This window comes from Silurus meridionalis, chromosome 10 (genome assembly GCF_014805685.1).
Source record: "Silurus meridionalis isolate SWU-2019-XX chromosome 10, ASM1480568v1, whole genome shotgun sequence".
Classification (NCBI taxonomy): domain Eukaryota; kingdom Metazoa; phylum Chordata; class Actinopteri; order Siluriformes; family Siluridae; genus Silurus; species Silurus meridionalis.
In genome coordinates this window covers 3,282,327-3,302,614 of record NC_060893.1, presented here as the reverse complement: position 1 = coordinate 3,302,614, position 20,288 = coordinate 3,282,327, and the positions used below count along the sequence as shown (strand labels likewise).

The 20,288-nt window shown below is 40.9% G+C and overlaps 1 protein-coding gene across 2 annotated transcripts; it reads left to right on the top strand.

Moving 5' to 3' along the window:
* The first annotated feature begins 332 nt into the window (after window positions 1–332).
* itfg2 (integrin alpha FG-GAP repeat containing 2) lies at window positions 333–15,123 on the top strand. 2 transcript variants are annotated; one of them, XM_046860291.1, is made up of 12 exons: window positions 333–594; window positions 1,899–1,994; window positions 2,109–2,150; window positions 2,236–2,410; window positions 3,536–3,675; window positions 3,985–4,133; window positions 6,327–6,430; window positions 7,450–7,503; window positions 7,813–7,904; window positions 8,947–9,064; window positions 14,358–14,531; window positions 14,973–15,123. In XM_046860291.1, the coding sequence occupies exons 1-12, from the start codon at window positions 499–501 to the stop codon at window positions 15,032–15,034; spliced, it is 1,302 nt and encodes a 433-aa protein (XP_046716247.1). In that variant the 5' UTR covers window positions 333–498; the 3' UTR covers window positions 15,035–15,123. The 2 variants fall into 2 exon arrangements, with proteins under 2 accessions (XP_046716247.1, XP_046716248.1); XM_046860292.1 differs by having other exon boundaries at window positions 334–594; window positions 6,327–6,421.
* The last annotated feature ends 5,165 nt before the right edge of the window (window positions 15,124–20,288 follow it).

Genomic DNA, 20,288 nt, shown 5'->3' with positions numbered 1-20,288 from the left:
TCTCATTTTCAAACATCAAATTCCACATTTGCTCCCCATTTACTGGATCTTCCACATTTTCCTTCCCATGGAAAGCGTATCTTCTTCATGGAGCTGGCTTTGTGCACAGGAGAGCATTGTCATGCTGGAACAGGTTTCAAATGAAAGGACATTTTTACACTACTGCATATCTTTCGATACAAGGCTGCTCCTACAAGTTTTCCCAAAAGAGGACATATGGATGGATAAGTCAGGTGTCCTAATACTTTTGGACATAGTGTATTTCTTTTAAACACAGACTTTTATTTTGAAAAACAACAGTGCCGTTCAGAGCGCTTCCTCCTTTTATTGGTGTTGGTCACGTGATGTTGGGAAGGAGCAGTGAACCGTGTAATGTGGAATATTGGGTTTAGGAGGTCACGTGGTTTTTGGTCGCATCCCAGAAGCAGTGTGGTTGTAATGATTTAACTTTTTCCCCAAAACACACACACACACACACACACACACACACAGAAGGACATGAGGTCTCTGAGCTTCGTGCAGCGCGTGTGTTTGGACTTCACCGGCTCCCTCTTTCCCCACGCCATCTGTCTCGGAGACGCTGATAACGACTCCGTAAGTTCGCTCTCCTCGTTTTAGGAGAAAATCCTAAAAAGCAACAACAACAACAACAAAAATGCCGCCGGGTGACGTCATTTGCAACTATTTTGCACGGCCGGAGATGAAGCACTGCTGATGGGCGTGTCTTAGTGACGCGTTAGGTCACGTGAGCAAGGATTTTCTATAGAGGTTTAGAGTGGAACAGATCTGAACAAAATCTAATACATTTGAATTAATTTTTTCATAGAATAAAATGTACGCAAATGTTTATTTATGTATAGTAACCGTGAGACACAAACATAATCACATTTATTACTGTAAATATATAAAATAACTGTACCAAACAAACAATCGAGACATTCAGGGGTATTATAACAAACACTAGTGATTAGTGATTGGTTATTGGGAATAGAATTGATTTGTGATTGGTCATTTGGAACAGTAGTGATTAGACATTGGGAACAAAGTGTTTATTGATTGATTATTGGGAGCGAAACGATCGATCATTAGGAACAATGCTGATTGGTTATTTTGATGAACGGTGACTGGTAATTGGTTGTTGGGAACAATTGTGATTTTTGATTGGTCATTGACAACAAGGGTGATAAGTAATTGGTGATTTGGAACAATGGAGATTATTGATTGGTAGGGGAGTAATGGTTTTATTTTTATAAAATATTTTAAATGATTATTTGATTTATTATTTATCCAAGCAGGCAAATGAGTTTATTAGAGGGACAGCGCATGTAGAACGTTTTGAAAACAAGGTGAGGGAGGCGAGATTGAGATGGTTTGGTGCAGAGGAGGGACACGGGGTATATCAGTAGGAGAATGCTGAGGATGGAGACACCAGGAAGGAGGAAAAGAGGAAGACCAAGGAGGAGGTTTATGGATGTGGTGATGGAAGACATGCAGGTAGTTGGTGTGAAAGAGGCAGATGTAGAGGACAGGGGTGTGGAGACGGATGATCCGCTGTGGCGCCCCCTAATGGGAGAAGCCAAAAGAAGAAAAAGAAAATAATCACATTACAAAAAGTGGTTTTAAATGTTCCAAAAAATCACCAAACAATCAACATGTCACGGTGTCTGACTACCTGCTGTCTTTACATGTGCACATCTGCTGCGTCTGACAACCTGACCTACTTTAGATCCATCGAGAAACAGATTCGCTTGTTAATTCGATCTCACCGACTCTACAGTCCACTGATTCATCACTCATTACAGAAGTAGAAAAAATAGTCAACAATGACATAAATCTAAGTTCGAAAGAATATGAAACGAATGTGGTGTGAATAAAATCCCTTACGTTTTGCTCTGTAGCTGAACGAGCTTGTGGTGGGCGACACGAGCGGGAAGTTATACATCTATAAGAATGACGATTCCAAGCCCTGGCTCACTAGAACATGTGTAGGAATGGTAAGTGTCATTACCTACTGGTCCATTTTCTCTCACTATTATTCTGAATACCATTCAGTCTGAAAGATTTTCAAATATCGTAGCAGAACGTTCACCGCTGCCTTCTGTTGCTAGCTAACCTGCGTGGGAGTTGGAGACCTCTGTAATAAAGGCAAGGTAAGGAAACGTGTACGAATAAGTCTCTATGTTGACACGAATGAATTCCGGGCGTCTTTACGCACGACCGTGTTTTGTTTGTCAGAACTTGGTGGTGGCTGCAGGTGCAGAAGGCTGGTTCCACGTGTTCGACATCACCTCCGCCGCAGCCAAAGCCGAATCCTCAGGCCAGCACGAGTGGTTGTCCGGGGATGAGCAGAAGCCGTGTTTCACCCAGCACATCCCTGCTAATGCTAAAGTCATGCTAATCAGTGACATCGGTGAGTAAGCGTTAGAAGTCAGAAGGCACTTAAGTAAATTGATGATTTGCTGTCTGTTTCAACCAAAGTAGATTTTTTCCATTGAATCGCATTGTGTTGAATCGAATCGAAATCGTATCGGTAGCGGCTTCATATGTACCTTTAATGTATCGTATCGTTGGCTATGTATGGAAATGCGAATCGCATCGGCTTTAGCGATGGAGATCCACATCCCTACATGTCACACACAGCTGAAAGGAGTTCCAGTAGCTCTTTACAGTTCCATATCACTCCGCCAAGTGACCGAAGAGAAAACTTGTCTGAGCGTCTTTCACAGGCCAATCAATCTGATTCATTATTTATTACTGCAGAAGATACAACAGATAACAAAAGATCTCTCTTTCTCTCTCTTTCTCTCTCTCTCTCTCTCTTTCTCTCTCTCTCACTCTCAATCTGTATCCAATAAATACACATCAAAAACTTGAGTCTCTGTTCCTACTACAACGTATGTCCAAAAGTTTGTGGACACCCGAGCATAAAATTTGCTATGTGCTTCTTTTTGGACATTTCCATTCCACATTCAGTCCCTATTTGCTATTATAAGAACCTTCACTCTTCTAGGAAGATGTTCCACTATATTTTTGTGGAGATTTGTGTAGGTTAGGTTTGTGTTAGTAAAGTCAGGTATTGATGGAGGTGAGGAGGTGAGGAGACCTGGGGTGCAGTCAGCGTTTACATTCATCTCAAAGGTGTTCAGTAGGGATGAGATCAGAGCTCTATATCAGACCACTAAAGATCTTTCTCTTCAAAGCATGTGAACCACATCTTCAAGGAGCTCACTTTGTGCACAGGGGCATTGCCATGCCGGAACAGGCATTATAGCGCATCTAAAGACGTCCTGTACAGTTGAGCACCTCCAGCTTTGTGGTAACAGTTTGGAAAAGAACCACATATATTTTTAGATCAAAAACATGCCGTAATGAAACAAAGATGTGTAGATTTTTATTTATTTATTTTTTTTAAACAGAAGCTGTAAATGTGTCCAAATATTGCTAAATGGGGCAAATGTTGTCTAGTTATGTTCTAGTTATATTAAAATGCTTGTATGTTTCTGTGTGTGTGTGTGTGTGTGTGTGTGTGTGTTAGATGGTGATGGCCGCAGCGAGCTTGTCGTAGGCTACACCGACCGCGTGGTGCGAGCTTTCCGATGGGAGGAGCCGCCTGACGCCACGGATCTGTCAGCTGGTCACCTGATTCTGTTAAAGAAATGGCTCCTGGAGGGGCAGGTACACACACACACACACACACACACACACACACACACACACACACACACAGTGGAGTTTAGACTTGAGTTTCATGAATTAATAAACATTCTTATACTCATCTTTTTCCTCCTATTTGTTGTTGGTTTGCAGCAGTGTGATGGAGCCTACAGTGTATAATTAAAATAGTATTTAAATCAGCTCAAATAAAAGTCCAAAATTCCCGCTCCTGAACGGCAGTGATGTACGAGACCTGGACGTGAATAATGGATGTAGTTCAGTGTTCCATTCTCCACATAAGGAGATTTATTTATTTATTTATTTTTCAAGGTGGACAGTTTATCAGTGAACTCAGCCCCAGACGGCAGGCCTGAGCTCATGGTCTCACAGCCAGGCTGCGGTTACGCCGTCCTGCTCTGCTCCTGGACACAAGATGGCGCTGCAGTGCCTGGAGAGAGCCACGTGAACGCTTCAGCAGGGTGAGCCGTCCTGACTGATTTGAGTGAAGGTATTTCTATAGGCCCAGGGTCGATGCTAGATATAGGCAGAACATGCAATTGGATACGGGGCCTCCATAACCATAACAAACCTATACACTAGTGTAAGGCAGTGTAAGACATAGCTCTTTGTCTATTGGATATAAAATAACAATCGGCTGAAGTCAAACAAGTTAATATCAGCATTTAAACGTGACTCTACTCACTCTGCATGAAGACACTGTGTACAGTGATGAATAAAATCCAACTTTTCCGCATAGCCGAAACGAATGCATCCCTCCTGTGTTGCTAAATGAAAATGAATAAAAATCTAAACATGCACGCAAAGAAAACACTGCTCCTGATTCAGCTACGAAGCCTTATAGTGTGCTGATTCACGTCAGCACCGTTTGAAGATCATTATTTACAACCGGTTTATTCAAAAGAGTGCGCCAGATGACCTTTATTTTTTTTTTGTGTGTTGGACTTAAATAGGTAAGAATTTGTTTTAGGTTGTTTTTTATTTTTCTGAATGTTGAAGAGAAGGAAGTTATAGTATACATTTTGCCTTCAGATTTCTAGAACCAGCCCTGTGTGGGCACTATTATCATGAACTACAGAAATATTCATAGCAATTTCCTAATCTCTCAAATGTGCTTAATGCAGACATTATGTATAAATAAATAATTCCCCAAGTTTTAGATCAGAGGATGTTAATATGTCACTGTTACCCACAGTTCATTGCTCTTACATGGCATAAAATGACGAATTCTAATGATCTGACACTTTGGAGAGCTTCCATGCTTCCCATTCAGCATTTATAACATAAGCAATAATTTGTCGAAAAAATTAATAAAATAAAACACATCCGAGGTAATAATGTTTCCACAACCTGAAGCTCAAATCTATTTGGACAGTATTGGAACACCTGATTTTATGCTGTTCTTCCACAAACTATTAGCATAAAAATCAAAGGCACACAATTGTACAGGACGTCTTGAGATGCACTAGCATTCAATCTTCTCTTAAACTTAAACTAGGAGACTCAAACCTGTTCATAAAGAAGATGTACTGCTATATTGTATCATCCCTCAACACTATTGGGACGAATGTGAACGTTGACTGCACACCAGGCCTCCTCACCTCCTCACCTACATCAGTACCAGACTTTACTAACACCCTGAGACTGAATAATCCTACACAAATCTCCACAAAAATATAGTGGAACATCTTCCTAGAAGAGTGAAGGTTCTTTTAATAGCAAATAGGGACTGAATGTGGAATGGAATGCTCAAAAAAGAAGCATATAACAAATTTTATGCTCGGTGTCCACAAACTTTTGGACATACATTGTAGTGGAAACAGAGACTCAAGTTATTGATGTGCAGATCCTGGATACAGATTGATCGCTAAAGCCGATGCGATTCGCAGTTCGATGCAAAGCCAATATATAAGCCAATATAATATACCATACCATACATTAAAGATACATATGAAGCCGCTACTGATACGATTTCGATTCGATTCAACACAATGCGATTCAATGGAAAGAAATATGACGTACTCAATTCAATACGGTACAGATAGTTCACTTTTATTACTTTGGTTCAAACAAACAGCAAATCATCAATTTACTTAAATGCCTTCTGACTTCTCAAGCATGGCCCTTTCACAAACACGCCTTTGTAGTGCAAAAGAAAAAAAGATGAAATAAAAGCAGACGTTCTTTTCCTGTACTGTCTCCAGGAAGTTACAGCTCTACCTCTGCCATGTTAATCTGTATTCTATGTGACTCTCTGGACACTCCTCGGTCTCCGGAGTGTTGGGACACGTCATATTCTCGAACGCGCTCGAGAAACAGTTTAGCGATGAAAAATCGATCAACATATCAAATATTGGTCGTAAATTATTTGTCACTTTCTAAATAATAAAAGTATCTACAAATAGTTGTGTATATATTAATCTTTTTTTTTTTTTTTTTGTTAAAATATGTGCAGTGGGAATCAATGCATCACATTGTTAACATGCGAGTGAACTGTACTGTGCCTGCGGATCAGAGAAGGTCGTGAGTTCAGTCCGAGGTGAAAAGGATAATCAGATGTAGGACTGTAATGAACTCAGGTCACTGAGACCTGATAAGGAGAAAAGAGATGATGATGATGAAGGTGTGTTATATTTTTGTTACCTTTGTTTCAGAGGCGGGCCTTCCAGAGACATCGTTCTTCATCTGACCACCGGACGCATTCATAACAAGAACGTGTCGACCCATCTGATAGGAAGCATCAGGAGGGGTACTGCATGTACCTACACACACACACACACACACACACAAACACACACGATAGGCAGCATTAGGAGGGGTTCTGCATGTACCTACACACACACACACACACGATAGGCAGCATCAGTATATACACACACACACACACACACACACACACACACACAACAGGCAACATCAGGAGGGGTACTGCATGTACCTACACACACACACACACACATAGGCAGCATCAGTATATACACACACACACACACACACACACACACACACACACACACACACACACACACACACTAGTTAGCATCAGTAGGGGTACTGCATGTACCTACACACAAACACACACACACACACACACACACACACACACACAATAGGCAGCATCAGTAGGGGTACTGCATGTACACACACACACACACACACACAAACGATAGGAAGCATCAGTATGTACATACACACACACACACACACACACACACACAATAGGCAGCATCAGGAGGGTACTGCATGTACCTACACACACACACACACACACACACACACACACACACACACAATAGGCAGCATCAGGAGGGTACGGCATGTACCTACACACACACACACACACACACACACACAATAGTCAGCATCAGTATGGGTACGGCATGTACCTACACACAGACACAGACATTATTCAGAATCAGTGGAGAACTGCATGTATACACACACACTCGATAGGCAGCATCAGTATGGGTACTGCATGCACACACACACACACACACACACACGGAGAAGGGGGAATTGCATGTATCTATGTGCAAACACACACACACACACACACACACACACACACACACACACACTCACACACACACTCACACACAGAAGCATCAGTTGGAGGGTAAATGTAAACCGATTTGATGTATTGTGCTGCTGCCACCTAATTGGTCGATTGGATAACTTCATGAATATTCAGGTTTTCCTAATAAAGTGCACCAATAAAAATGTGTCCAAGTGTTTTGCGTAATATAAAAATGTATTAAACATCCTTTTTTTTTGTAGGTTCGAAGGAAGACGACTCTAAAGGAGGCTTATTTGCTCTCTGCACTTTAGATGGTAAGCAGCATCATCTCATCAGTTGCTGAATCTAGTCTTGAAAATGACGACACGTGAAAATGTTTTACACCCAGACATAACATGGGATATTATTAAAACGTTTCCTGACAGTTGAGTGGTAACTCAGACCATCCCAGCCAAAAAAATCACTGTATTTGATGAACCTGAAAATGATAAAACTACATACTAAGAGTTTGATTTGGGGCTGAAGATGTCTTCATGCTGAAACTCCTGATTCTGTCATCAAGTGACAGCTGTAATATGTTTTTCTGAGTTAGAACACTGATAGCTTTTGTTTTATTGGCGCAGGTACGCTGAAGCTCATGGACAGCTCTGAGCAGCTCCTGTGGTCGGTGCAGGTGGATCATCAGCTGTTCGCACTACAGAAACTGGACATCACGGTCAGTAGGTCAGGGTTAAAAAAAAAACAGGGCAGTGAAACTATAACCTGTGGGGTTGTTTTGTTTAGACCAGGGTCAGTCTGAATATACAATGCCTGAAGTCTGAATTGTGATTAGCTGAAAGAAGTTCAGGTGTGAATAGTGGATCGTGATTGGCTGAAACGTTGGGTGTAATTAGTGGATTGTGATTGGCTGGAAGAAGTTCAAGTGCGAATAGTGGATAGCGATTGGCTGGAAGAAGTTCATGGTAACTATTGGATTGTGATTGGCTGGAAGAAGTTCAGGTGTGAATAGTGGATTGTGATTGGCTACAACTTTAGGTGTGAATAGTGGATTGTGATTGGCTGAAACTTCGGGTGTGAATAGTGGATTGTGATTGGCTGGAATTTCTGGTGTGATAAGTGGATTGTGATTGGTTGGAAGTTCAGGTGTGAATAGTGGATTGTGATTGGTTGGAAGTTCAGGTGTGAATAGTGGATTGGGAGTGGCTAAAAGTAGTTCAGGTGTGATAGTGGATTTCACTTGGCTGAAAGTACAGGTATGAATATTGGATTGTGATTGGCTAGAAGTTTAGGTGTGAGTTCAGGGCATTGAACAGACAAGTATATCTAACTAAATGTGCTGCTTATAAACACCTGTAACCATAGTAACATCCTGTTCTAGTTTCATCTAGTGAGACAGCTATTGTAGACATTTCCTAATTAACCTTACTGAGCTCCATGGAGGGTTTTGCATGTGGTGAAACTTATATGGTGAATACACAAGATGAATTTGAAGAAATGAAAACATAATGAAAAAGAATAAGAATTTAAACAGCTTTGTTATTAGTATTTTTTATCTCTGGGAGAAATGTTGGACTTCTAAACAGAAGGCTGTGAGTTCATTTCCCACCACCACTAAGCTGCCACTGCTGGGTCCTCATGCCATAAATGCAAATAGATGTTGTTCTTCACCTCCACATCATGCACTAACGTCCTGTAACACCTCACACCTCCACCAGGATCATCACTGTAATTCTTCTTGGATGTGGATGTGTATTTAGGGCGATGGAAGAGAGGAGGTGGTGGCGTGTGCCTGGGACGGACAGACGTACATCATCGACCATAATCGCACAGTGGTCCGATTCCAATTTGATGAGAACGTGAACGCTTTCTGCGCCGGTATGGAGGTGTTTTTCTATGTGTGTGTGTACGTGTGTTTGGAGTGGAGCATGAAGCATGGGTCCCCACTAGTTGTCAGTGTTGGAGCTTCAGAAAAATCACAATACCATTTTTTCTTCTCTCATTGTGCCTGCTCTGCTGGTCAAGGATGAATTGCTGAGAGATTACAAAATGTATTTTATTTTTTATAAAACACATCATATAAAAGATACTAAAGGGAAGAGAGAAAACATGCATATAAAGCAAGTATATGCTTTTCAATTACAATTATTAGATATTCTATAAGGATATTAGTTAAATTCCCATTGGTATTAATTACTCTCAATGTGCAATGTATGTTCAAAAGTTTGTACCACTTTTTTAACATCTCATTCCACATTTAGTGGCCATTTACTATTCTGATAAACTCCACTCTTCTGGGAAAGATGTTCTACTAGATTTTTGTGGAGGTTAGAGTAGATTCATTCTGCTACATGGGTGTTTGTAAAGTACTGATGGCAGTGAGAAGGTGAGGAAGCCTGTGGTGCAGTCAACGTTCACATTCATGATGTTCAATAGGGTTGGAGCTTTGTAGCAGGAGATCTTCCATATCCTCCAACTTATTTAAAGCAGATCTTTATTTAGCTGGCATTGTGCATTTCTGCCAAAACCCGACCGTCTAACATTATCAGCATTAACTTCTTCAGCAATTTGAGTTGATCTGTTGGATCAGACCCCACGGGCCAGCCTTCGCTCCCCATGTGCATCAATGTGCTTTGGATCCCCATGACCTTGTCACCAGTTCACCACTGTTTCTTTCTTGGACCACTTTTGATAGATGAAAAATGGTTGTCTTTAGTAGCTCTTCAGCACCAGCACCATCATGCCAACCTGCATGTCTGGACTATCATTTAGCCATTTCTGACTGTTTTGAAGCCCAGGGAGGTAGAATTTAAGGTAACGTTTTCCAAAACTGCTAAGCTAGGATCTGATTGTGACGCCATCTACGTTGGATGACTGTCAGGGAAAGAAGGCATCTGGCCACCCTATTAGGAGACAGTCTGGGGTGATGGGATCAAGGTTCGAAACACCGGATGATGTATATCCTAGTGATTTTAGAGTTCAGAATTCCCTCAATCTCTGTCAACACAGTTTGGTTATGACAGTAACTATTAGAGCGGTTTTCAGGGAGCGAATTTCTCGCTCTCAGCTACCTCCATAGTGTGGCCATCCATTAACTCCACAGTTCTTTGTAGGGCTAGTTGATGTGGCTGGCCATAGTGTGGTGAATTTGGGGGGTTGAAATGGAATTCAGTCTACTAAATAGCCAGTTGTCTCTGCAGGCCTTGGACCAGAGCCTTCCTCTGAAGTTTGTGCGTTTGTGGGCCATAAGGGGGAAATCAGACTATGGAGGATGTCAATGTATACTGCTCTGATGGTGAGGCATTTGAATATTATTCCACATTTTTTCTTGTTGCATCGACCCGTTCTGGCGTTGCAGGGACTGAAGCAGTCCACACCAAAAGTGCAAAGTTCTCAGGACCTGTGTTGAAAAGTAACAAATTACAACTTTGTATGATAAGTTTAGAGACGGGTACCTTAGGTCGAGTATGATAGGGTGGTCAGGGTCAAGAAAGGGGCCGTCATGTAAACATCCATATCGATTATCGGTTCGTCCTTGCGATATTCACATCTCTGCACTGTTTGATATGGTGGTGTGGTAAAGTGTAAAGAGCTGCAAGTAGTGCCAAACGAAAGGGCTTGCCACTCGTACACATCCGGTTGCTCCTGTGGGCGCCTCTCCAGAGTAAACACATGAGTGGTTTGTCTTCTGGGAGCAATCTAATTGGTGGAACATCCCCTTAATGTGGTTGCCACTGAATGTTCCCTAAATCTGAGTAACACGGCGAGAAGGGACACTGGTCGCGTGAAGCAAAAACTCATTCAGATTTTAGCAATGGAAGACTTTTAGATTTTTCCCATTGTGCTCCACCATGTGGTGTGAAACATACCAGGAATAGGGACAGCCGGTCTCAGCATTCTGAGGTAATTTTCTAAAATAGCCTGCTTGTTCCAGTTTGGAAATCTAGCTGTGGGTTTGGGGCCAGTTTTCTTTCATTGGTTCTTAACTGCGATAAGACTGCCTCTTTCCATGCTCGAAGCTCTGGCATGTTCTTGACACCATTCATTACAACCCTTATTGTCTTCCTTTCCAAGATTTCACTGCCTTCTGATCCCGGTTAGATTGGATGCAATCTTTTCATTGCACCAGGGCAGCATGTCCATCTAATTCGATTCTGGCAATGAGAATAAATAGACAGAAATAAGACAGTAAATAGACAGTGATGTTCAGTCCTTTCCTGCCACAATTGGTGGATTGGACCCTGTGATGTCCAACCAAGTCTTTATGGTGGCTGGTCCTTTAAAGGGCTCAGCCTTACTGGTTCAATGGTGTGATCTGGTGGTAATGGTGGTAATCTGACCCAATGAGTATCACGGCACACAACGGCTCTAAGTCATGCATTGGGAGCCCTTTTATATACCCTCTTTGAGTCTTTACAGGGTGTGTGTGATCGGCGCAGCTTTTGAGCAATGAAGTAGGCTGAGTAATCGGGGAGATTTTGAATGAAACCACTGCTGCCCCAGGTTCTCTGACTGCCCTTTGAGGCCCAACTGCTGAGCATGGTTCTTTCCACTCGATCTTCCTGGATCGTGTCCATCCTTTTCCTATTTCCCCATCACTATGCTGATCTAAAATGAAAACCTCCAGCTGGTAGGGGGCTTATAAATTAAGAGAATTTTATTCATGGTATTGAGCAGACAGGTGTTAGAATTAGCAGATTCAACTAGAATAGGCTCTGGACACTGATGTCATCCAGAGCTATGAGGTGTCTGCTGCTGCACTGTCTGCAGCGCATTTTTAGGTCACATTCTTTTGACTTTTAAGTTCTGCCAGAGCACCATCATCTGTTATTGTCTTTGATCCAGCTTGGTTTTTGGGTTTTAGTAAGCTGCTTAAAGTTAGAACAGTTATTAAGGGAATGCTTACTGTTGTCGCAGTAGGGTCTCTGCGATGTTCTAGGAGATGGAGCAGAAGATGTAGTCTCTGGGGCTGTCTTCTCAGTACTCAGAAATAATTTGGTGTTCGTGTCAAGGGTCCTCTCCACTGATTGCTTGCAAACCTTGTAGTATCTTCTTGAACTATGATTTTAAACTCCAGGAATTGTGCAAAACCTTTAAGTGTAGGAATGGGCACACAATGTGTATGTGCAGACCTCCAAAACCCAGATCTCAGGTCTGGAAGCTTCCCATGGAGACAAGACATATGAGATGCATTGTACCTCGAATACAAATAATGCAAATAATCCAAAGGCCTTCTGGTCACCACTAGCAAAGTTTGGGCCATTCATTTACTCCGCAGTTCTTTGTAGGGCTAGTTGATGTGGCTGGTTATATTGTTGGTCTGGAGCATCCACCATCCTTGTGTAGGGCTGTTGTGAATGGCAATATTAGATAAGTAGAGCCTCCACTAGTTTCAGGTCCGTGAGGAACTATACTATACCTGGCGGGGTGGCAGTAGACATGCACTGACTTCCAACCTGTTGCTGTACCATCTGCAGATGTAGCTGCCTCATTTGTCATGTGAGCTGGGCCGTTTGTGGTCTGGAATGTGTCCCTGTCCTGCTGTATCCTCTGAGGTGCTTTGTGGAGATCCTGGTTCTCCCTCTTTATGATATCTGATACAGATTCACATTCTTCGTCGGACCACTGCAGCCGACTGTCTACCTTATAACTTGGTAGTGGAGTGAAGCCAGTTGCCCTTCCTCTGCTTTCAAGCCTTCGGTTGGTCTGGTTGAAAGAACAGGTGGTGACATAGGTTGCTGGACAGACCTAGGAGAGTGAAACCAGTGAGTCATACTCCTCCTAACGTGCAGGGAGGGTCGTCTTCCTCCTGATTTGCACACTTGGCTCATCTTTTGCCTGATGTGGCATCTTCTATTCCTCTGGTAAGTCTGAAAATCCAGCTTGAAGGACCATGAAAAAATGGTTTGGCGTTAGTAGATGTTCACCATATGGAATAGTTTGCTGACTCAGGATGCTAACCCACCAGAGGCTGTCCGCATGCGACAGAATGAAGACGCACTTACTTTCAGGGAATAACCCATTTATTGTTACCACTAGATTACAATTTCTTATGCAGAAGAATTATTAGATGGTACAGCTGGTTGTATCTGAATAAGGTTATGGTTCTCTATAAAATAAATATAGTGACACATTCAGAAGCATACATAATAATTCTCATAAACTATAACAATTAAAAATATTGAAAATAAAGCAGCAAAACAACCAAGGTTAATAATTGAACATGACTATTATGAAAAACTATGAAAAACGAGTATGGAGCAGGCTGTAAACTCTTATATTCTTTGCAACTCGCATTTGCAATCTGACAACTTGCACGCGCTGTGCTCAGCACCACTGGAAATGTATAACTTGCATGTCGTGTATAACTTTTTACCCGTAACCTACTGTATAAAGAAATGCAGCAAACTTGCTTCAAACAAAAAGATGACAAGCTATGGATATAAAACTTGCCAAACAAAAGGTTACGTCACGCTTATGGGAAATAAACACACATATGCGTATGCGTATGTGTATATGTATGTATATGTGTATGTATATATATATATATATATATATATATATATATATATATATATATATATATATATATAATATAAAATATAGTTTCTGTGAGGGTGGGGTAGATCACATGGTGACAGGTTCTAGACGATGATTGGCTCACGCCAGGTGCGTATGTTCCTCAATGTCAAAGTGCAAATGTTTCAATCGAGAACTAAAGGTGATAGCAACCCGGTGCATTATTTTTTACAAACTATACTGACCAGTACAGAGCAGGAACACCACACACAGTCGCCAGGGCTGCTCATCAGGGATAAATACACATTGCTCACCTTGACAATGTCGGTTGTGAAAAGCGCTATAGAAATAAATTTGACTTGACTTGACTTGAGTTTTGGAGATGCTCTGACCCAGTCGTCTGCCATCACAATTTGTCCCTTGTCAAACTCAAATCCATATGCTTGCCCATTTTTCCTGCTTCTGACACATCAACTTTGACGAAAAAATGTTTACTTGCAGCAAAATCGAAGCATTTTCACTTGTGCTCTTGGATGTTTGGGACAAATGTATGTGTATTATGTCTTATCAGACTCTAATCCACATCCTGGATTCTACATCAATCCTTCTGCTGCGTGTTTACCGCTTTCCAAATGCTTGTGTACTGTTGCAGGGCTGTACGCGTGCAAACAGGGCAGGAACATTCCATGTCTGGTGTACGTGAGTTTCAGTCACAAGATCTATGTGTACTGGAGGGTCGAGCTGGAGTGCATGGAACCCACCAGCCTCAAGAGAGTGCTGGAGGACAGGCCAGGATACACACATCTGCTGAGCAAACTGGGAGTGGGTGAGGAAACGTGTGTGTGTGTGTGTGTGTGTGTGTGTGTGCACGTGCAAATGGTCAAACCACATGGCCCATGTTAATTTCTGTGAATAATTATCTCCCTGGTGAGCTATAAACTAGGCTGTTTACCCTGTCAGGAAGTCAGGGTCATGTTTTCAGGGCAACGCTGTTAATGATGGAAAGTTTTCCTCAAGTATTCTCGTTATCCGAATCTAATCATGTATTACCTGCGAGTGTTTGTTACATTTTCCAATAATAATGCTGCATCCAAAGACATCCTTTTTGTGTGAACAATTTGGGAAATAAGCACATATAGGCGGAAAAGCCCAATATATTTTTGGCCTTATAATGTCGCTAAAAGGATCGATAGAAACAATATCTGGTAAAAGTTTATACACCAAACCATGCGTACGATTGAGTAATTTGGGTTTTTTGCTTCGACAGAACCAAGTGACGCGGAAGCCGTTCGGAAGCTGATCGGAGACGTATTGTACAGAGACTCGTAATGAAGCGAATGTTATTTGTAAATGTGAAATCAAACTATGAATAAATGGCTTCAAAATCCTGGACGAAGGATGGATGAAGTAAATGTAAATCAGTCGTTCCTTTTTATTTACGAGTGGAAAAAACGTAACTGGTGAAACACGCAGCAAAACACCAATCAGGGTCGAGTGCACGCTCTGTTTTGAACTTGTTTTGATCGGCGCTTGGTGGCATCTACTGATCACCAACATACAGTTCAGCATCAGTTCAACAGCAAACATTTAAAGAGGAATAAATGATGGAAGAAACTCCAGACTCGAACTTAACCTTATTTACACAATTCTTTTGAATGATTGAAAATAAGGTTTTAGGCTCATGAGCACTTGAATAGATACCAATCAGTGTTTGACTCCTTAATATCATTCTATTAATAGATCAGTGTGCTGAGAGTCAAATTGGAGTCTTTTCACATAAACTGATTAAGCAAATCATCTTGTGACAAAAATGATAATAGGAACATTATAGCCATAATAAATCATAGTTCTTTGGATACTTAAGTACATTTGAAGGCAAATACGTTTGTATTTTAACTCAAGTGGAAGTTTAAAGTCATATTTTACCGAGTAGATCTCGACTTTAAATACATGGTTTGTTTATCCACCACTGGCTCTGATACCACGTGTGTGGTTTTTTATTAAAGTTTGAAGGCTTTACGCTATAACGGATATTTTCCATGAGAGAAAAATAAAAGGGGCTGAAAGTCATTTGTCCATATACGTATATATATATGCGAGTGTGTCTGGAGCAGCAACTGTAACACAACATTCCTGTATGACCGGCCTTTTTGTGTGACCTTCAAGGGTCAAGTGGATTAAATACTCCTTCTGGTTATCGTATAATATATATATATATATATATATATATATATATATATATATATATATATATATATATATATATTTACACACTGCCAATGTAATGTAACCTTAAATTATTTTTCTCATTGCTTCGTTCCCACCGGGTCAGATTGGCTCAGCGCGTGCCTCTGATTCCTACGAACTGAACTTTGTGCCCTGTGTTTTTCCCCAAACCAGGCAGTAAGAACCAGCACAGCACGGTCCGTGTTTTATATAGCACAGTTCAGCATTTGAGCCTGGGAAACGTCCAGCCAGAAACATTTTAAAGATCTTTGGCCATGTTTGGAGGCCCAAAATGGTGATGAAGATGATGGTGGTGATGTACGAAGTGGATTTAAAACGTTTCGAGACTAGCTTTGTTTTCACTAAACTACTTTCATTGCACAGCAATACAGCGCTCCCAGTGTTCCTGGAAGTCTTTTTTTCAAGGTGTGTCAGGCACCTTTTAAAATTCAATGCCTTGGGTGGTTCCATGAAATTCCGAAATGGACATTCGGTGCGACCCAGATGAGAATGGGTTTCCCTCTTGAGTCTGGTTTCTTTCAAGGTTTCTTCCCTATGCCGTCTCCTGGAGTTTTTCCTTGCCACAGTCGCCACCGGCTCACTCATCAGGGACAAACTTACACTTATAAAGAACATATTAATTTTTAATCACCACATTATCTGTGTAAAGCTGCTTTGAGACAATGGACAATTTTTCGTGCTGGATCTCCGCAACGGTGCCACAACGGCAACCTTTAAACTGGATCTTCATCTTCGGGAAGAGGGTAAAACCAAATCTGGCGAGTAGGGTGGGTGCGGAAGCGAGATCATGTGGATTGTTCTCTGTCGATCATCATACACGAGATTGGTTTTGACATTTTCGGGGGTTGAGCTTGTTGAAGGTCTTTCTGATCTTCCAGCGATGTTCATCCGCTTTTGAAGCGTGTGCCACTCAAAACACCTCCAGTGACCCGTATGTGAAATGTGTGTCACGTCAAATGTCTGTTTCATGCAGAATATCACGTTTGCTCTTTGTTCTAACTTGCTGTTCATGATAAAATCGCAGACGTGGTAATGCACGTGGTCAGAATAGCACCAGTTACACTATTAGTGTCGAACCATTTTAAAACCACCACGTAAAAAGACTGTATCAGGTTTTACTCATTAAAAGAACAGGCATGGAGTCAATTTGGCTCAGAGTTGTTTCCTCAAGGAACTCTGGTTTCATCTTCCAGTCCAACGATGTGTGTTGTAGGATGAATAAATTGTCATTAGTGCATGTGTGTGTGTTTGTGAAATTCTTTTAACGGACCAGATGAGAACTTTATCTTCATGAAATGTATTTCCCAGTTGAAGATGTTTGATGGTTGTTTAATTGGTGGATTGATTTCTCTAAAACTTCTACAATACTATGTTCTGTCAAGTGCAGGTTTGGTGTTCAAGCATGTGCTTATGCACCATGATCTTTGAGTGTGTGCCACCTGAGACAGTGTTTCCACTCGTAACAATCCTCCATCACGCAGTGAGCCAGAAGGAGTAATCCAGGCTCTTCGGGATTGGAAACTATGGCAACTGACAGCAAGTTGAGCTTTCCGGAGGCTGTTCAGCCTGTTACACTTCTTTCTGTGTGTGTGTTTGTGTGTATTATCTCAAACACACACTGGCCCTTTGCAATACATCATGTGTAAGTCTTGAGACCTGAGACGTATACGAGGTGGTATAAATAAGTGCTACCTGGTGCTATTCTGACCACGTGCGTTACCACGTCTGCGATTTAAATTATGGACAAAAAGTTAGAACAAAGAGCAAACGTGCCACAGAAACATTTGATGTGACATAAGTTAGACATATGGTGATGCTGATGAGTCGTTCAGGGTGTTTTGGGTGGCATGCACGCTAGAGCGGAAGAACATTGCTGGAAGTTGACACGAGATTAGAAAGACCTTCAGCGAGCTCAACCCCTAAAAAACCATTCAGCAACTTATGTTTGATGATCGTTGGAGAACGATCCACATGATCTTACTTCTGCACCCACCCTACTCTTCAGATTTGGCTTCTGCGGACTTCGCCCTCTATCCAAAGATGAAAATGAAGCTCAAATGCCGCTGTTTTGTTGCAGAGATCCAGTGCGAATTGCAGATGGTGTTTGACACGCTTCGAAAAGAAGTCTTCCAGTACACATTCCAGAAGTGGCAGGAAAGTTGTATTGATGTGCAAGGGGACTATTTAGAAGGTGTTAAAGTAGATAAATAAAGTACTTTCTTGATACCTTGAAACTTTTTGATACTGCACACATTATTAAATATATGTCGGAAATGGCATTTCTGCAGGACCGTAAATGACCTCAGTGCACTGATATTGAATCCTATACACAACTTCAGAATATCCTACAACATCCCTGACTCTTTTACGAACCAATAGCAAGCTTTATCAAAGGCTTTATAAGACCATTATCATCTGTTGGAAACTACAGGCTCACTGCATACAGTCTTGATTATACATCTCAAGGCCAAACCTGTTCATAAACCTTGACTTAAGATAGTCTCCGTTTTTTACAACACACCTCGTGTACATCTCATTATCTTTATTCAAATCCGAGGTCATTGTAATCATCACTGTAATCATTGGGAGCACAAGTGACTGTATTTAGAAGCTTTACATCAGAGACAAGTATATAATCAGATGCAAGTATATAACGCACACACTGCATTGTTCAGGTAATGAAGTACATATGATGGACCCCATTTTTGTATGAACTGCTTGAACGAAACCCATAACAGTAACAGGAAGTGGTGAAAGAGTTTATCTGGTACACACATCCTTCACTTAAGTAGAAGTACAGATACTCATGTTTTTAAAATACTGTCATAGTTGAAGTACTGACTATATACTTTTACTCAAGTTAAATTAAAGAAGTTTGGGCTCTGAAAAGTAGCCATTATTACAACCTGTTTTAGTGTCACGCTGGTAACTGGACGGCACGTCAGAATAATATTAGGGCTGTCGGAAGATCGAAATATTTAATCACGATTAATGACATGATTGTCACGAGTTAACTCAACATTAAACTCAACTTCAATCGGTCATAATGTTTTAGAACATCAATTGCACAGGCACACTGCATGCAAGACAAGGATATGTCAAGGAAGAAGAGGAGGCAGCCTTCATCTGATGTTGAAAGGGATTTCGAAAAAATCTGGAGGATTTGGGGGATCTGGACTTGGAGTAACTGATCAATACCAGCAACAATAAAATAATCTTCATACCTTAGACTTGAAAAATTATCTGCTTGACAGCAAAAACACAAATAATATATATTTTTTATATAATTGTAAATAAATTCAGGTGACAAGGAGTTAAATGTGTGCCCCATGGCGGATTTTATTTTACTGCTTACATTTTTTTCCAAATGTAGTTTATTTATTTAATTTTTATTTTATTTATTAAATATTATTAAATTATTATTTAATTTATTTTGAAAATGTAAGAAGTAAAAGATTAATGAGTTTGAAAAAGAAATAGCAAAGTAAAGTACTGATACCAGAAAAATCTACTTAAGTACGGAAACTAAGTATTTGTACTTTGTTACTTTCACCTCTGATACTCACCAATAAAAAAGTCTTAAATCACAATAATATGATGCAAAAGAACAAGTCTGGACTGAAGTGTTCAGGAGATCAGCAGGCTTTTGGAGTGTTTTCTGGTAAAAGCAAAAAAAAAATATTTGTTTGCTCTCAATAGGTATGAATAATGAATTCATTAATAAGCTTTCTTTTGGTTTCTCCCATTAGGGGTCGCCACAGCAGATCATCCGTATTCATGAACCGCATGTTTGATTTGGCACACGTTTTTACGCTGGATGCCCTTCCTAACGCAACCCTCCCCATTTATCCGGGCTTGGGACCAGCGCTAAGGCTTGTGCAACCCTAATGGCTGGGGTTGGTTCCCTGACCAGGGATCGAACCCGGGCCGCAGCAGTGCCGCATGCTAACCACTAGACCACCAGGGAACCTTGAATAATAACCATTAATAATAACCATGAATAATAACCATAGATAATAACCATAAATAATAACTATAAATAATAATCATGAATTATAACCAATAATAATTACCCTAAGTTATAACCATAAGTAATAACTATAAATAATAACTATAAATACTATCCATGAATAATAACCATAGATAATAACCATAAATAATAACTTGAAATAAAAACCATGAACAATAACCATAAATAATAACCACAAATAATATTCATGAATAATAATCATAAATAATAACCATGAATAATAAGCATAAATCCTCTTCTTCTTCTTTCGGCTGCTCCCATCAGGGGTCACCTCAGCGGATCATCGTTCTCCATACTCTTCTCTCC

What these genes read in the sequence shown, in the direction of transcription:
- itfg2 (XM_046860291.1), top strand. Translation starts at nt 499, where the DNA reads ATGAGGTCTCTGAGCTTCGTGCAGCGCGTGTGTTTGGACTTCACCGGC. An exon ending in TGCTCTCTGCACTTTAGATG is followed by an intron (nt 7,504 to 7,812) that starts GTAAGCAGCATC and finishes TTATTGGCGCAG; the next exon opens with GTACGCTGAAGCTCATGGAC. An exon ending in GCTGAGCAAACTGGGAGTGG is followed by an intron (nt 14,532 to 14,972) that starts GTGAGGAAACGT and finishes TTGCTTCGACAG; the next exon opens with AACCAAGTGACGCGGAAGCC.